Source organism: Chanos chanos, chromosome 10 (assembly GCF_902362185.1).
Source record: "Chanos chanos chromosome 10, fChaCha1.1, whole genome shotgun sequence".
In the NCBI taxonomy this organism is placed as follows: domain Eukaryota; kingdom Metazoa; phylum Chordata; class Actinopteri; order Gonorynchiformes; family Chanidae; genus Chanos; species Chanos chanos.
In genome coordinates this window covers 15,915,841-15,934,668 of record NC_044504.1, presented here as the reverse complement: position 1 = coordinate 15,934,668, position 18,828 = coordinate 15,915,841, and the positions used below count along the sequence as shown (strand labels likewise).

Here is an 18,828-nt window from a genome sequence, read left to right as displayed (position 1 = left end):
GTTTCATCCCTGTGGAACTGAAAAAAGTCCTGAGGGCGAAGTGGTCTCCATTTTCTGTCTTGAGTACCGTCCAAAACGTTTCTGTTGGATGTAGGTCAGAAGACAAGCATGAGTTTGTCAACTGTGAATTTATGTGTGAATTCAGAAATGCATTTAAAGAGATAGTCCACCCTGTTTTCAAATTGATTCAAATGCTGCCTTACCTTAAATATGCTCTGTACGCAGTAAACGTCCCAGCATTGAATTAACTCTGGCAGAGTATATCTAGCCCTGCTCTCACCAGTGTGAGACCTTGTTGACTATCAGATTTGACTGAATTGTCTCTGAATAAAATCAACACTGATGAGTTTGCTGTGTAGTCTGTATGTGAGAGAATTTTTTTAATGGAATGGTTTATGAGAATGGTTTTAGGAGGGAATGTTGATGTCCTCTGAGGTATGGTGTGATGTCATGTAATGGTCTGGAAAGGTTTTGGTGCAGTTTAAACATGTACCTCCAGGGCTTCTGTTTCTAGGGATGGGCATAAATTTCAGTAAATTTACTGAAGTATATAATAAGGAATTAGACTGCATGAAGAAGGAGAACATGGATGTCAAAATGCAAACACCCACAGACCACGTTCAGGGCAAGACAGCCGTCAAGTTCACGCGAAAACAGGGTGAATTGAGTTCATTCTGGTACGCTTGTTTTTGCTAGTGGGACCATTTCTAGCCAAGCATTTTATTTTGTTGATTTTTGTTAAGTCCTGTTTTTTTACATACATCAGTTTTTTAAGGTTAAAAAAGACCTTAAACTGTATTCAGATATTCGGAGGATCAAAGAAGCCACAAATTAGTTTCCACAGATTAACGTATATTTTATTTGATTTACCTGGTTCATGTTTAAGAATGGTGTGGGTATCTTTAATATCTTTAATAAATTTATGCCAACAGCTCTCAGACTGTCTATTGAGAAGCGCTCCCAGATATTTCGTTTTATCTAAGTTTTATAAGAAGTTAGTCAATGTTACTCAACTTTATTTTTTTGAATCAGTGATTGTTGTGTGTGCTTTGCCATGTTAGCAATCTTTTAAAAAGTTCCCATTTCAAAAAAGAGCCTTAAGTTTCTAATGAAAGAGACAGTTTATTCTTAGACAGATGTAGACATCCTAACCAAAGTATACTAAACTCTAAAGTGAATGGTAACATCCTAAATGTGGACATACACTGAAAATAAAGTTTGTCTTACTGATTTTTTGAGATATCAAACATTCTAAAAACGCTAACTACATATGAAAACATGGCGTGACAAATTGTCCAGTCACACGAACATTCAAATATCTTGCTCTTAATTCTGTTAACTCATGATTAGTCATTGTACAGCAGTTGGTTTATTTCACCAGAAGATGGAGATGTCTCTGGGAAAATTGTTTTTTTTTTCTTAATCTTAATGTTTTGTTTCTTAATGTTTCTGGTAACCCTCATAGAGAGAAAATTGATACAAGACACATAACTGAAGTCCAGCCATGGGCGAGAATATACTGAGTGGAGAGTAAATGAGATCATGTGACTTCCATGAGATGTTTGTGTACCTCTGGTGTTCTGTGTTCTCCATTGATTCAGTGTCCTACCTTCTGAACTAAAGACACAAATTAACACTGTAAAATGAAGGTAAATATTTTTCCTTTTTTAAATTCTAATTTGTAGGTGAGAGTAATGTAAACGATGACCAGAGGTACATGTGGTTGTTTTTGTCAGTCAGAAGGGATTTTTAAGCTTCTTTTTTAGCGTCAGACCTATGAGAGTTCACAAATCCAGTGATCTGATGACAGGTAATGAAAGTAGTTAACTAGGGGTAGAACAAAGGGATGTTTTAGCTGTAGTGGTTGAGAATTGTTGGCTCGTACTGTTTTATGCGGGGCTTTGTTAAGCCACTTCTTATGAATGTGGACAAACTTCAATTTCACTCCTCCTTTTTGAAGTGGCAGGAATTGTAACATAGAGGAGGGGATGGCGGGTCTCCTTTCTCCACAGGATCCTGACATGTGCTTTTGAATTTTGCTAAAGCAAATTTGAGTTATAATATCCATCCTGTACAGAGCAACTTTATTAATGGAGGACGTTGTCACAGCTCAAAAGAGACAATCAACAAAAATACATCAGGATGTAGCACAGCATGTCTGTACAGAACTGCATTTTATGGAAATCAATACCCAGACTGGCTATATAGGGAAGTGGTTTAATCTGCACCACTGAGGATTTTGTAATTTAGAAATGGCCACCGTGTTATCTTTTTTGTATGGCGGAGAGAGAAATCTATATAATCTGTCTGTCTTCGTTGTGTATTGAAATGGCACTACTAAATATGGTAAATGAAATGATGGACAATGTCCCTCATACAGCCTTATAAAGTCTAAATCATCACTCTTTGTCGCTGTGAATATCCTGGATGTCCGCCTTAATGTTTGCATGGAAATGTATAATACAAAAAGGATCTTTGTACATATACAACATATATTTTACCATGTATACATACTTACATGATGTTTCATAAAAATAAATTTAAAAAAAAAAAAGTATAAAATCAACTGCTTGTAAATAAATCTAAGAATATGAGCTGCATGTCTGTGAAGGAATATTTTTTAGCAGCCAATGTATTCCTTGTGGTAGATTAAGAAACAAACACTTATCCAGAACAGTACACAGTACACAGTACACAACATTTGGCAAGGTTCCCTCGTAGAGATTCGGATTTTGTACTGTTTCATACATTTGGTTAACAAGTTATAGAACCATTCATTGTGAATTACGGTTTCATCTCATTTTCAAATTAGAACCACTTAAAACGCAATTTTCAACATTTTTGGCTTGATTAATATTGCATTCGGTCCTCGTGATGACAGGTGCACAGAGATAGAAAAACATTAAGCGTTCCCATCCAGTAGGTGGAGAGAACTCTATACCGTTATCATAATAAAAGTACGTCGTTAATGTTGTTTAACCAACCCTTAACGTCTACGTATGACTCTATCCATGAGGTAACTGTTATTGGTTTACAATCTGTCAATCGTCTTACTGTTTGGATTTCTATAGATATGATTGGTCAGACAGTTGTTTCATCAGTTGTAAAGCTCCCAATTGGGCGGTATTTGTCGGCCAAACGAGATATTCTATGTTTCTGGGTTTGACATGAGCAAAGCCGCTCGTCCGTGGCTGAAGTATAAAGTAGATGCTTTGCACCAGTAAAGAAGTACAAGGCAGACAGTTTAAGCAAACTAAAGACTCTTGACAAAGACGAATATATCTTTCAGCATGCATAATACCTGACCTAGAAAGCGCACTGAACCTGAGCTCACCGTAGATGTAGTCAAATATTGCTCTTGTAGCGGACACGATGCACTAAGAAGGGACGGAACGGATAACCGGGTTGAATGAACGCTTGTCGTCGTGAATGAGAAAACACCAGATATTCCTTTCTGAAAAAAATAAGTACGAACATGGCTGACAGAACAGCTCCGAACTGTCATCTCCGACTAGAATGGGTTTACGGCTACCGGGGACATCAGTGCCGCAACAACCTGTACTACACGGCGGCAAAGGAAATAGTGTACTTCGTCGCCGGTGTTGGAGTAGTGTACAATACACGAGAACACAAGCAGAAATTTTACCTGGGACACAACGATGATATAATCAGGTAATCCAACTGTGTAAATTTTAAAGTGAAGCCGAAATTCTGAGCGAAAGAACATCAACCATTGAAACATTAGCTTGTTATATGTATTAGTAACTTGTTTCTGACCAAAACATAAAAACAATTATATAAGTCATTATGTATTTATGGCAGGTTGTAACACTTATTTGGTTACTCAGAGAAGCACAATGATATTTAAACGTTTGCAAGGCTCTCGTAGTGTGGCTTGATTAACCTTCAGAAGCTTTCAGTACTGGACAGCGCCAAAGCAGACCAAGTTTCTGCGAGTGGGGCTTTAGATTTGACCGCTCTCAGTGAATCTTCTAGACTGCTGCTGTTAAAATATTCGCGCAGCATGTTGTTTTAACAGGTGAATACTTGTGGGTGTTTGGCTTATTCTAAGCACGTTTTCACTCATATATTTGCAGCTTATTCTGTATCCACAATTACATAATATTTGGCAGTAAAACAAATGAGTCATTTCCGCGCCTCTGTTCGCGTTTCCACCGAACTGCGTCTGGCTGGTACTTGTGCTTGTAAGGAGCATTCAGCTGAGTAGAAGGTGCTGTGAATTCGTGCCTTTCGTACGTGAAACTTCTGTTGACTTCTCAGTACCGTTGCCAATTATGCAGCGTGGCAAATTATAAAGTAGGGTTTGAAAAGCTCTCGCTCTTTTCTCGTTCTTCTTTTCTCGTTCTTTGACGATATGGTAAGAGAAGAATAGTAATTGTCCACATGAAAAATATTGTCATAGATTGAATGACACGATGGTCCCTTACTACCTGTCAATATTATTAACATCCATAGACATGAAAATGCTTCCGTCAGACACTCTTATAAGATTACTTGGGTAAGCAGTGCGGAAGTAGTGAGGTACAGTTGCTTTTGAAATCAATTAGACGTGAGTTCAGGGGCATATTGTCATAACCCCAGGGCTCCATTTACAGCAAGCGTTCAACTAATTTACTTCAGTCCAGTACCTGTGTTCTGTTGTGTGTGTGTGTGTGTGTGTGTGTGTCTTAGAGTTTGCCGTCCTTATGGAGGCTGGGAGGCTGTTGTATATTCTACCGCTAGTCAGCTGGCTCATTCCTCTATTATTAATTAGGAGGAGAACCTGACCTTGCATTACCTTGCATCCTTGTATGTGTCTGTGTGAGTGTGTATGCATTTGTCTAAGTGTCATTCAGATAGGTTGTAAGACTTAGAATCAGTATTAGGTCTCCAAGGGGGTCTGAGGGCAAATCACAGTTACACCCAAGAACATTGCAGTGAATTTAACTAGTTGGAGCAAAATTCACTTCATTTTACCTATAGAATGCAGATAAACACAGTTTGAGCAATAGTGATGACTAGCAGCTGGCTGTTTCACATTAAAGCAACGATATCAGTTAGATGTGATTCATTTAAGATAATGAAATATGGTAACTGGTCAACGGTGTCAATGTAGGATTTTAGAGTCGTTGATAAAATGGCTATCTGAATTGGGAAAACAAAGAAGATAAATGTTTGTACATCTTGATTTGCCCAAGTAATAAATGATATTTTCTGCTATGCAGTGACTGAACAGCTAGCGGTAAACGCACCATGTATTCCAAGGATGCTCTTGAAAATATTTCTGATTGGTCAGCTTTAAAGTGAATGGTTCCATTATGTCTGCCTGTGGACAGTCCTCATCACACCTGCAGATTTCTGAGCCTGAGCACAGGTCAAAACACACATCTCTTCAGCTTCTCATTGGACACCTGACATTTTGACATTGTTTCAGCTTGCCTAATTCTTGAGCCGATCACACAGTCTGTGGTGAAATTCATAAAAAAATTACTTGGGATTTTGGTATTTCAAAAATGTAGAATTTGTCTTGTAAATTTCTCTCTCTCTCTCTCTCTCTCTCTCGTTAGGTCATAAATTGATATAAAGCTTAACCCTTTTGGCTGACAGCCCTGCATTATTTATACCATTACACTAATTCAACACCTATATGTCAGTATGGAACACAGATATTTTCTGTGATATAGAGAATTACATATAGAAGATATTTAGCATGTGTAGCTCTTCAGTTTTGGGTCGTACCTCACTTCAAGAAGTACTGAGACATTTACTCTCATCCTCCATCACTGTTACATGAAAGAAAATGGTGTTTAGGCTGAATGAAATTTTCATTATGTGGTGCTCTGTGCACTGTACGCAGACATTTCCTCTGCTGTGTACAACTTCAAATGACACAGACAGCAGGAGGAGATCAAACTATCACCTAATTGAATAGAAACATCCGGTAGGCAGCACTGAAAGCAGAATGTTGTGTCTGTGTTAGGCAATGAAGCGGTCTAGAGATGAGCATTAGCCCTGAGTAAGAGCCATTTAACATTTAATGTCTGTAGATGTTTCGTTAATGATGAGGCAAACTGACTAACAGCTGTTGGACTTTTAGAAATGTTCCCTACGCTTCTGTATAGAAATTGTATCTTTGGTTTTGTCGTGATCAGTCTGACTGTGCGTGTTAATAGTGTGGTACACCGTATTAGCAGGGCCTGCTTAGTGCCTTTGAAGCGGGAATAAAACAGACACAGGCAGCAGTACAAAGGGAAGATGACGCTTTTGACCAAAGACCATGGTATGTGACTGCTGTATATTGGAAAAGTCTGGTAATAAAGTAACGTACGAATATTGGAGAACTCAGGTATTAAAATGTCATACCAATATTGGAAAACTCAGGTATTAAAATTGCGTAGGAGTATTGGAAAACTAAATTAAATTGTAAATTGTTTATATTGTTTTTAAATTGTTTGTCAATATTGGAAAGCTGTGGTATTTGAATGATGGGGCAGTATTAGAAAACTCTGGTATAGTAATAGTGTGGCAATATGAGAAAACTCTGGTACGTGAGTGAAGTGACAGTGTTGGGAAAACTTCACTTAGGAACACTTCATTCAGTGGCAGAAGCCAAACACAGTGTGTTCACGTCATTATGGCTGGTCATGCTTTTTTTTTCTATCTTTATGGCAGTGTCAGTTGCCGTGGAGTTGAATGCTTATGCTCAAGCTGGTGTGTGTGTGTGTGTGTGTGTTTGTGGAGGTGCAGGAGCTTTAACTGCATATACTCAGCCCATCTCATGTTGCAGTGAGTCATGTGGAACAGAAAGGGCTACGGACAGCAGCACGGCTACTATTTCTCACCGCGCTCCTTTAGCTAGCCTGGTCACTGCAGATCCATGTATAGACTTTATACATACACTGCAATGGTGCTGTAAATAGCATCCCGTCTGTTCCCAAAGCTACAACATTACCTGATATGTATTTTATGGTAGGGATGGTTTTCTTCTGAAAATGTATTTTATTATTTGAGTGTTACACTGAGCAAAATATTACTACTGTAACCATGTCGAGACCTAAGCAAGACATTAAATATTTAAAGTGTAAGTGCAGGTATGACTGATCTTTCTTTCTTAGTTTTTTTCTTTTCTTTTCTATTGTTGTTTGTATATTTGTGGATGTGTGCATAAGCTTGTGGTTGCTTTGTTGTTTGTTAGTTAATTGGTTCCTGTCAATTGTGCAACTGCCAAAGGCAATTGTTTGATTTCATTTAGCAAAAGAACTGAAAGAATGAATGGAAGGATACAAAATGAATGAATGTATGAAGGATTGAATGGTATTGTGGATGGTTTTGAAATCTTGACGTTTTGTGTAACCACCTTGAGAAAGAAAGTGTGTAATTTCCTGAAAAAAAAATAGTAAATCAACATCACAGAGCCAATAAAAACCAGTATTTTTAAAATTTATTTGTAAATTTGTTTCCTCCCACTATGTAATTTGTTCTCTTTTGCCAAACAGAATATTAAAGACTACTGATTACCTATGTGAATATTCATGAACCTACCCAAGTAAGATTACTAAGCTTGAGTAAGACTAAACTTACTATAAACTATATGAACTATACTGTAACTACAAGACTTTATATCAAGTGCTACCACAAGTGGCAACTAGACATGTGTTATCCATCTTTTGTGGTCCTGCGTAGGTTACTGTTAAAGCAGGGTACATACCCATTTCACACACGTAGTGAGCAGTGAGACCCTGCCACCTTTCACAATGAGTATACTATATGTTCCGGATGAATTTATAATTTACACCTGTCATAGCAGCATCTAATTATTAATTTATTAATTCTATGCATTCCACATTGTCTTCATAAATAACCCAAACAGGCGTAACACTCAACAATTGCTTATATTTCACTCTCTGTGTGGGTTCACTGAACTAGAGGAAAATTTCCCTGTGTGTGAATCTGGTGTATTTGGTCAGATAAAGTGGGCTTATTTTTGTCCAGTCTGTGGATATACTTTCTCTTAGGTCAGTTTTGAGCTTTTTATAGATTTCATCTATCTGTGTGTGCGCATGTGTTCGTGTGTGTGTGTGTGCGTGCGGGTGCGTGTGTGTGTGTTTCGTTTTGAAACTTTGTGACTGCTGTAATATTTGCAGTGTGCTGAGGGAAAATGAAAGGTACTGAAAGGAAACTCCACATGATCTGTCAGTCAAGACTGGGTTAGATGACATCAGCTCAGTATGTGTGTGTGTGTGTGTGTGTGTGTGTGTGGCTGTCTGAGTGAGTATTTGAGTGAGTGTTACGGCTGCTGAGGCTGGGGGAGGGGCATTTAAACCATGTGATCTAATCAGAGGCAAGCCCATAAGTTCTCTCTCCCTCTTTCTCTCTCTCTCTCTCTCTCTCTCTCTCTCTCTCTCTCTCTTTATCTCTCTCCCTTTTCTCTCTCTCCTTCTCTGCCCATCTGTGAGCCATGTGCACTTGCATGCACTCATTTCTAATGTAATCCTTAATCTGTGCTGCCTCCTGATGCTCTTTATCCTAATAGTATCAATGAGTGTGTGTGAGTGTGAGTGTGTGTGTGTGTGTGTGTGTGTGTGTGTGTGTGTATGTGCATACATGTGTACACTGAAGGGGGGAGGAGCAAACTCTACATGATTATTGTTGTTCTGTCTGTACTTCTGTGCATGTGTGTGTGTGCGCGCGCGCATGCGTGTGTGTATGAATGTGCCCGTGTATGTGTGTGTGTGTGCGCACGCATGCATGTGTGTGTGTGTGTGTGTTAGTTAGGGGGATGGGTGAGTGATATCCCTGCCCTTGTATCAGTGTGTACTGATGTATGCAGTGCTGAAGGAGCTTAAGATGCACTGTTGCCTCTTTTTGACCTAAATATTTATCAACCCATTTGATTTTCTCATCGCATTCTTGACAGTTCAAGATCCACTCAGTTACATTTCATGGCACTCGGCTATTTTGTCGCAGATTTACGGCCTGGTTGGTAGTGGCGGAGCGGCGGCTTTTTGTCGAGGGCTTGGCAGCTTTGGATTTTGTATGATTGAGCTGTTGCTTTTTGCTGGCTTGTAGGGTGAGAGCTGCTTTTGAGGCAGAAATATGCGTGACTGAACAGTGAAGGTGATATCCCTTAGAGAGAGACAGAGAGAGGAGAAAGCTGAAGAGTCTCTTTCCACTTCACTCCACACTTACAATTGCTCCACACATGTCAGTCCCTATACTGAGAAACTTTATATGTAATCTGTGTGTGTGTGTGTGTGTGTGTGTGTGTTTGTGTAAGATATATGCTCATAACTGATGGATTTTTGCAGATTGGTATTATTGGAGCATCTCTATTTCTCTTTTTCTCATGTTCTGTGTTTGTTTTAATTTCTTAGCACATATGTTCATTTTGTGTGTGTGTGTGTGTGTGTGTGTGAGTGTGTGTGAGTGTGTGTTTGTGTATGTGTGCATGTATGTGTTTGCCCGTGTGTGTGTGTGTGTGTGTGTGTGTACGTGCGTGCCCATGTGTATGTCTGTGTGTGTGTGTGTGTGTGTGTGTGTGTATGTGTTTGTGTGTATGTATGTGTGTGCCCGTGCGTGTGTGTGTGTGTGTGTGTGTGTGTGTGTGTGGTCAGACAGCGTGAGCAGTGCATGTATGTTGACAGGGTGCAGTCATGCATGTGTGAGCCCATTACTCTGACACTAATGCTGGGAGACAGCTCTCTCGTTGTTACTGGTCCCACACTAATTGGCAAGGCTTTCCCCATAACTGCACTGGTCAATCCCTCCAGCAGGGAATCCTCCATCTCTTTCTCTTTCTCTCTCTCTCTCTCTCTCTCTCTGTCTCTCTCTCTCTCTCTTCCCCCTTCTCTCTCTGTTTTTCTCTACCAGTTTAGTTTCTGATATCAATAATATTTGACATTTCAACTCGAGCCTCGTTTCCTGTCTCTATTGACAGTCTCTCCTATATCTCTTACCAGCTCAGTATAACCTCCACTCTCAGTCCACTCTGGCCTGTTATGAAAAGGCTCCACTCTCTCCTTAACCTCATTATGATCTTCTACCAACCTTCGTTTTTTTTTCTCTGCCACACTTTTCATTCCTCCCTCTTGTTCATCCCCATTCCCATTTGCTCAGGTTAGCTTTTTTAGCTGGTGCTCCTGTACCCCTCCCCCGACGTCTGCCTTTTTTCCCCTTTGTTTTGATTGGCTACTGTAGCCTGGATCTCCAGCACATACTCTACAATCATCCATTCATTCATTATCCTAAAGCTGCTTATCCTGAGCAGCACTGCAGCAAAACAGTCAACGAACCTCTCCAGTTCTGCCCTCCCACCCTCTCAACATGCACACACACACACACACACGCACACCAGTACACACACACAGACACACAGACACACGAACACCAGTGCACACATGCACACCAGCACACACACGCACACCAGTACACACACACAAAATATGTGGACTTAAATATGTAGGCATGCTTGCACAGACCCCCCCCCCCCTTTCACACACACACACACACACACACACACACACACACACACACACACAATGAAAAATGCTAATGCAGGACAGATTTTTTTTTTTTTAACTAGAGTATGTACAGCATGTGTAAACAACCTGAATAACTATATTTCTTGAGTTTGTGTCAATCTCTATGGGCAGAAATGAGAGAGCAAAATCTCTTTCAAAATTGCTGTGTGTGTACGTGTGTGTGTGTGTGTCTGTGTGTCTGTGTGTGTGTGTTTGTTGAAGAGAGATCTGTGCTGGTTTAGGTCTGTTTACAGGGAGGAGGTGCTAAGATATCTGACAACCACAAAGCACTCATAAACACTGGAAAACATATGCTTCCTTCCTTAGATCAAATGGATCAATATTTGAGCTATATCCACAAACCACAGCAGACATGAGGGTCTTCTCATCCTGCAACATCAAGCAGACACTCATCTGCTCTTCTCACCACCCACCTACAGCTTAACAATTTCAAATTATTCTCCTAACATTGAAATGCCGGGCGTGTAGCAGATTGAGTTTTTACACTCGTGGGATCTGAACTTGATGATTCATACGCGGGCCATCACATTGTACATTCGTACAACGTAAATACAGAGCAGGAGTCTGACTTACATCACAGAGGTTGAAGTGGTTGATTATATTAGCGCTATGATCTTTGGGCTGACCACCTGTCTTTTCATCTTTTGGAATAAATGCCCTTACAACTGTAACCCACTTGAGTGTTCTAGTGCTGTTAGGTTTGAAAGTTTACTTTCTTTTTTTTTTCTTTTTATCTGAGCTGGCTCTTTGCAGACAGGTGCAGAGTGGGGAATGTTATTGGTCAAGGGATTAAACATCCTCCATAGACGCCAAGGAAGATAAATACTGACTTTTAGAAATGTGCTAATCTGCTCCTTCCTGATAATCCCTGTCAAGAGCAAACAAGGTGACTGCTGCCTTAAGCCTGGGTTAAACTGAACTTGGATATCAGCCAAAGTCGGAGTGTGTGTGTGTGTGTGTGTGTGTGTGTGTGTGTGTCTGTGTCTGTGTCTTTGTCTGTGTGTGTCTGTATGTCTGTGTGTGTGGCTTACGGATAACAGGCCATTTGTTGTGAAATATATTTTCCATTCTGTAAACCTTACCTAAAATAAAGAGATTAACTTGTCTGTGCTGTACAATATTAGGGTTTGAGATTGTTTAGGTATCTGCTGCTCATGCCTGATACAGTCAATCATGCAGTTCACCTAATGCCCTCTGCTTCACTAACTCAGTAACCTCTGTAACTTTTGACACTGTGCTCATGGAGGTATGAATGTGTGTGTGTATGTCATTGTCATATTGGTAAATGATTTGATTCTATGGTAAGAACATTTTAGAGGACATTTTCGCAGAGCAAATCTGAATGCTCTGTTTGTATGTAATAAGATACAAGTTGACAAAATGGAGCATTAATTGCCCTAGTGATTCAGTTGACTTCAGTTGACTTTGACACTTGTGCCAACATTAGACAGGGTGAACTGAGTTTATACTCTAACTTTTCGGAAAGTCTCTGTAGCTGATCAAAAGACCTAAAGATCTAGTAGACATGTTTACACTCTAAGTAGCCACATGCTCATATCTATGTTAATGTATTAACAGCGTTTACCACTCTCTCATCCCCCCTGTCACAGTGACTATCCTCTGTTATTGCTTCTAAACCTTAGTAAGGTTCAAATGAACCTGCCTCTTTTGATGGGAGTCCATTCCCCTTTTTTCTGTCCTGATGGAGCCAAACATGTCTCCCCACCTACACATCTCTCTTCTCGGCCTCGCTGGCTCTCACAGTAAGATGATGCAGCACTACCAGTGCACTTAGAAAAGCCTTGGCAGGCGACTGGGCAGGAACATTAAGCTTGCAGTATTTTAGCATCCCAACACTGCAGTCGTGCACTGCAGCTGGCCTGTGTGTCTACCAGAGGCTCCCTCAATCCCATTAGCTAATAGAAAAGCAGCAAGCAGTACATCACCTAGAACACCCTGCCTTGACAGTAGTGGTCTGTCCATCCTCTAAAGGCTTCCCTGATGCCATTAGCTAATAGAAATGTAACTTGGGTGGGTAGTGCTCATGCTGCATGAGAGAGAGAGGGAGAGAGAGAGAGAGAGAGAGAGAGAAAGAGAGAGAGAACTGAGGAAACCATTACTGTTCAAACAGATGCAGTGACATTAGGCCTGTGTATTTTAGCAATGTTTATTTACACAAGAAACTGTCGCTTGTTTTTCCTTTGTAATGAAAGTACATAAGGTGATGACATCGTTGACCACTGAATAAAAGACGTGCTGTAACAGTCCATCACCTGTCAGGAAAAAAAGAGTCATCTAGGCTACTTAATCCTGATGTAAATAACCATATTCTAATCCTTTACAGATTACTGAACGGACTTCGAATGCTCACTCAGTGAGTAAACAAAAATAAACACACAAAGCTATCCATAACATGTAGTGTGAGCACATTTAGTTAAGGACTCCTGCTGTCTTGGACAAAACAGAAAGACAAAAAGGGTTTGAGATTTGATAGGTAATGCCTATAAGTCATTGTTTATCAGTAATAGGTGCCCAAGTTTACAACCTTTCATATGAAAGCTTGGAATTGAACACAGCTGCACAGAATGAAATAATAAACTATTCCAGTCACAGTCTAAAGAGAAACAAACACATTATGTCCTCTTTTCTTTTCTAAAAGGAGAGTGCAGTTTAGGCTTAAGCTAAACATAGCTGTTTCACTTGGTGATAATTAAACTGAATATGCAATATTCTTTTATGAACCTTATCCACCCCTGTGCTTTAAGCTTCTTTTTCATTACTGTCCTTATTAAATTAACTTCCTGCCAAAGTGACAGCTTTTAATGTACTGATTAATGTCCCAAAGGCTTTTTATGCAAGTAAACATTTTACCTGAAACCCACAGAGGCTCAGAAACTCATCAAACGCTGCCTAGAGTGTGTTTGGTTCTCCCAGCCTACAGAGTGTGTGGGTTCATCCAGCCGATCACAGAGAATTAAACATTAACCCACATCATTTAGAGTCAAGGAAAACACAGCTCTGTCACTACTGCTACCAAAGTATTGCTTCAGAGAAGAGTCTAATGCTACGGCACAACCTTGTGAGTCACACTGTATGCAAACTGAACTGACATTGCACAAGGCATCTTCACAGAATTTTTAAAGCTAGTCGAAGTTGTTGATGGCATGTGCACTATGTACAACTGTACGCTTTTACACACTCACACACACACACTCACACATATATGAGATCATCTGTTACAAGCATGATGTGTTGCTAGCTCATTCACACTGCTCAACTGTTCAGACTGTGAGCCATGTTAGTGTTACAAGGCTTAATTTGTATGTGGTCAGGCTTAGTTGTGTCACATGTATGTGAACTAAATATAAGGTCAACACAGAGTGGACAATGTTTAAAACCTTGGTTGTTGTTTTTTACATATCTGCACTTGGACAGAGTATCTGTGTGTGTATGTGTGTGTGTGTGGGGAGGGGCTAAGGAAAACAGATTCTCTCCATCTGTTACATTTGTATGTATCTGTATTTGTATGTATTTGTATCTGTTACTTAATGTATGTTGTTATTTACAATTATTACTGCTAACGAGTGCCAGAGAAATGAGTGGATTCACACCCCCGCAAACACATACACATAGACACCAGTCTATGAGAATCCACTGACCTTTTCTGCCTGCTAAAACTTCAGACACCCTACAACACCCACAAAAAGGACAAGATATAATCTATTCACATAAAGCAGGGATATCTATAAAAAGCTAGGAGAAATCATGTAGTCTTTTCTATTGTGACATTTTCAGAGTCCTAGACAGTAGATTGATCTAGAATAACAACACACCATTTCAGAGAATCTGAAACATCATAAAGTGGCCCTTATATAAAGATATACCAGGGCCACAGAAATGAGGATTTTGCCACATTCTATTTTTAGTGGCATAAAGAAAGATTATGTAATTCTTAGAGTAAAAGAGTCAGGACAATCTTTTATGCACTGTGTCTGTTATGATAAGCAAGTTCTAGTGCTCACATACAGATTAAGGGTCATGTTTACCCATTAATGAACTGTGGTCAGTAGAGGGAATTCTGGCACAGAAAACCTTAAGAAGAAACTGGATTTATCATCAAAGCAAAATACACAGAAGTAAAGCAAAAAAAAGTCACAAAAGCTTTCATTTGAGAAAACTGCTTGTGTCTCGTGTCTTCAGCACTGCTTTAGTGCATTCTCTCTGCTACGTACAGGATGGAAAAATGACGCCATTGGGCTAAAAAGCAAGATTAATACGCTCAGACTGTACTAGGTTGTGTGTAGACTTGGTGGAGAGCATAGACACACAAGCAGAATGCTAATAGACTATAACAAGAGAAAGCTTGGGAAGAAAGGAGAATTGCACGTTATTATAACTGAGAACAGGAGGGCTTCAGATAAATGCAGAAGGAGTGTCACAGAAAAGTCTCCTCAAAGTGTTATCTAACAGTCATTCTCTACAGATGAGGACGGCTTTGACTTTGTGAATAAATTATGCAAATGATCTTGAATGTGCAAGAAAAGAAATGAATTTAGAGTCAGATATCTATTAGGGGTGGGCTGTATTTCTGTTATATGTGTTTTGTGTGTATTCTATCTGTTATATGTATGAATGCTTTAATTTCACGATTTTTAGTGCACAGCTGGAAGGTTTGATGCTCTTAAGGTGTGGTTTGTATGAAAAGACCAAAGAGAGTAATCCGTGCTCTCAAAAATACACCAAATAAATCCTCCAAGGTCTCTCTCTTAAAATCTGTCATCTCCCTGAGGGACCAAGCCCTCTCTCTTAAAATCTGTCATCTCCCTGAGGGACAGAACGGTTTTCCCTCATATGACCATGTTCAGGTCCAGTATCCTTCACGCTGGAGGTGAGATAACATCTTGTAACCAAACTAACAATAAAGGTCCATAGAATTTGAAGTTTGCCATTATCCCTCTTACAAAGTAGTCAAATGACCTGTAATTGCAAGCTAATTATTGCCACCTAACACTGATGAATTACTCAACTATAAACGGAGAACACTGAATTTATTATTTATAGGTATATATTCACCTTAGCAAACCTCAGTGTTTTTCATATGCCACAAAATAATGAAAATCTTCGTCAAGTGAGTGACGAACCAGTGATTGGTCCAGTCAGTTTCCTTGGTAGCTCATAACATGCAGTGAGAGTGTTTCTCATGAAATTAGTAGATGTGTGACACACCCCTGAAACCTGCAGGACCCGAATAACTTAAAATTAAAATTAGAACAAACAGTAATACAATGTGAAGATAAATACAAAAATAATATTATTTTGACCTTACTTTGCTATAATTAGTGCTTTGTTGTGTCATGAAAGATTTGCTTCCACTTTGGTTGGCTGAATAAAAAATAAAAGATTTTTCTAAGTTAAAATAATGATGATGATGATGATGAAGCATTACTCTGAGGCTAACTGGAAAGAGACACCCAGAGTTTTTGGCCTGGAGTTCCAGGACTGGTATTTTAAAGCCTTGCTACAAAATGAGGTAAAGACTCTCTTCCCAACCAAACATACCGAAAAATCAAAGTTGGACGTAGTGTGCAAATGGTTAACATGAAGGCCTTTGAGACATTGGGATGGATACATTGTTGCTGGCTGCTGAGTTAGTGGAGTCTTAGGCGTGGGTCTTCCCCCAAAGTGAAGTTGTAAATGACCCCATTGCTGAGTGGTCTTTGCCTTTATGCATTATTGAGATTGATTGTCTTGGCTTTATCATTTCCATTAACCCATGTTTTCTGTGGGTGCAGATCTGCGGTCTGTGCTGGTCACTGCAATGTTCTTGGTCTCTTGTTTTTGTTCTGTAATGTAGAGTTGGTATCATAAAACTGGCATGATTCAGGTCCGGCAAAACATTCCTGAAGGCCTCAACACCTGTGCATCTGTATATTTTGTTACTAGGATGCATCCCATCTCACCAGAAGTCATAGAGTGGAAGAGTTATCCTGTTATCTGTGGTTGGTTTGTGTAGGGGCTCAGACTGCTGCAGAAACAAAGAGGAGGCTGCTGAATTGGAAGAGCGTGATAGAGACAGACAGATGTTACGCAATGTTTGGATGCCTGCAGGGTTTCCCTGTGCATGTGTAGGCATGCCTGAAATGAATTAGGTTGGCCAGTGAGGAGGCAAGCTGCTCAAAGGAACCAAGACGACCTGTTTCATTCTCCAGAAAATCATGAGAGTCAATACAGTGCATATCCAGGTTGAATAATGAAAGGGTTCTTTGAAAGAGACGAATTGTTACATGGTAGTATATTATAAACGCACACACACATGCGCACGCGTCATATAAACAATGTTTTTTCCCAACTGAGCACCAGTAAATGTTCCCATTTGTCAAATATTTATATCTTTATGTGGACATTGTGCTAAGTTCTGAAGTTTGATTTCCGATCTCTCTCCCTCTTTCCTTACAGTTTAGCTCTTCATCCAGAGCGTGTGTTAGTAGCTACAGGACAAGTGGGGAAGGAGCCGTATATCTGCGTGTGGGACTCCTACACAGTTCAGACTGTGTCTATCCTGAAGGACATGCACACACATGGCATCGCCTGTCTTGCCTTTGACCTGGATGGGCAGGTAAGCACATTCAGCTGAAAGTTTGACAGTGATCTCTTGGTAGCAGAAAGTGATGGCAAAGCAAGAGTGAGAGAGTGAGAGAGAGTGGCATGTATCAGCTCTCAGTTAATAAGCCACAGTGGTGGTTTGGCATTTCACTGGCCTCATGAAATGTTTGGTTTTTAATTATTATTATTGTCTTACAGAAAAAGGCTGGTTATTTTGTGTTCCTTCAGGTGTTGTGACACTCAAACACTTGCAAACATATGTCTGCAGGCATGTTTTATATGACATTCAACTGATGAACATTCTACTGAGAATAATGTTTCAGTTCAATATACTAACCCAAAATAGTAACAAATGATATATTCTTTTTCTCAAATGTCTTACACAAACAGGTTATCACGAGTTAGTGTATCCTCTCTAATTCCATGAATGTGGTCCCTTTAGGTCACATTTCCAAGTATTGCGTCTGTGTTGACTTTGCTGTGACAGTTTCACAGAGACAGAGACAGTGTGCGTGTATGTGCATTCGTGTGTGTGTGTGTGTGTGTGTGAGTGTGTGTGTGTGTATGTGTGTGCGTGCGTACGTGTTGTCTGTGTGTGTGGGTGTGTGTGAGTGTGTGTTTTAGCTATGTGATTTAAGAGTCAGTTTGGATCCCTCACATCGGCTGACACCCAGACAAAGACAGCATGCCAATGGTGAAGGTGTCCACTCTGAATACAGACCAGCTCGACAGTTTTACCCTTGTGGGTATATATCCAAAGAGCAAGAAAGAAGGGACGTAGACCAAAAAGACAGAAAGCTCCTCTAGTCCTTGCACATTCATTGTGTGGTGTATTTGATATATTTGATATATGTATATACACACACACACACACACCCATATATATATAAATATACTGTGTATATACTGTGTATGTGTGTGTGTGTGCGTGTGCGTGTATATATATATATATATATATATATATATATATGTGTGTGTGTGTGTGTGTGTGTGTGTGTGTGTGTGTGTGTGTACATACACACATACATGCAGTTTGACATTGAACCATTTGTAAAATTGAGTTGAATTTTAAACACCATATGGGACACAAAAAACAGACAGATGCTGAAGGGAGGAAATATTTTTTGTTTGGGGATATGGAATGATTAATGATTTGTCCTCCCTTACCCTCTAAGCAGTCTGATAGCAAGCTATCCAGAAAGATTTGTGGCCTTACACTGATACCTTTGTGTTCAAACACCAAAAATCATATCTCCCAGATCACAGTGTTCCTGGGCTATAGCCAGCCTTATCTCAGAGAATCCTCCACTTCCCAAAGGGACTTTGCACCTTCGGCAAAATCATGCTGAAGAGCTTAAGGTGGAGTTACAGAGGAAAATTGTCTGTCATTACTCGTAAAATGATTTCCTCACATATGGATGAAAAGGTACAGAACGACAAATAGTGGGATGTAAAAGCTGAAATCCAGCACAACTCCACCAACTCATCATACCATAAAAGGATCAAAGGATTTAGGTTTTATTTGATGTAGCAGTAGAATGCAGATGTGGTACTGTGTAATAGTGGTATCTGCATTTCCCTGTTGCTTATCTTCCCCAGTGTTTGGTGTCAGTGGGGTTGGACTCCAAAAACACAATCTGTGTGTGGGATTGGAGGAAAGGAAAAGTACTGGCTGCTGCTCCTG

At 39.9% G+C, this 18,828-nt stretch overlaps 1 protein-coding gene across 1 annotated transcript in view; it reads left to right on the top strand.

The window, feature by feature from the left end:
• The first annotated feature begins 3,475 nt into the window (after positions 1–3,475).
• The window catches only part of eml5 (EMAP like 5), a 47,424-nt gene continuing 32,071 nt past the window's right edge, over positions 3,476–18,828 (top strand). The window contains exons 1-3 of the mRNA XM_030785986.1: positions 3,476–3,672; positions 16,998–17,157; positions 18,744–18,828. The exon at positions 18,744–18,828 is cut by the window's right edge and continues 14 nt beyond it. Of these exons, the coding sequence (XP_030641846.1) occupies positions 3,476–3,672; positions 16,998–17,157; positions 18,744–18,828 (442 nt within the window). The remainder of the gene's footprint in view (positions 3,673–16,997; positions 17,158–18,743) is intronic.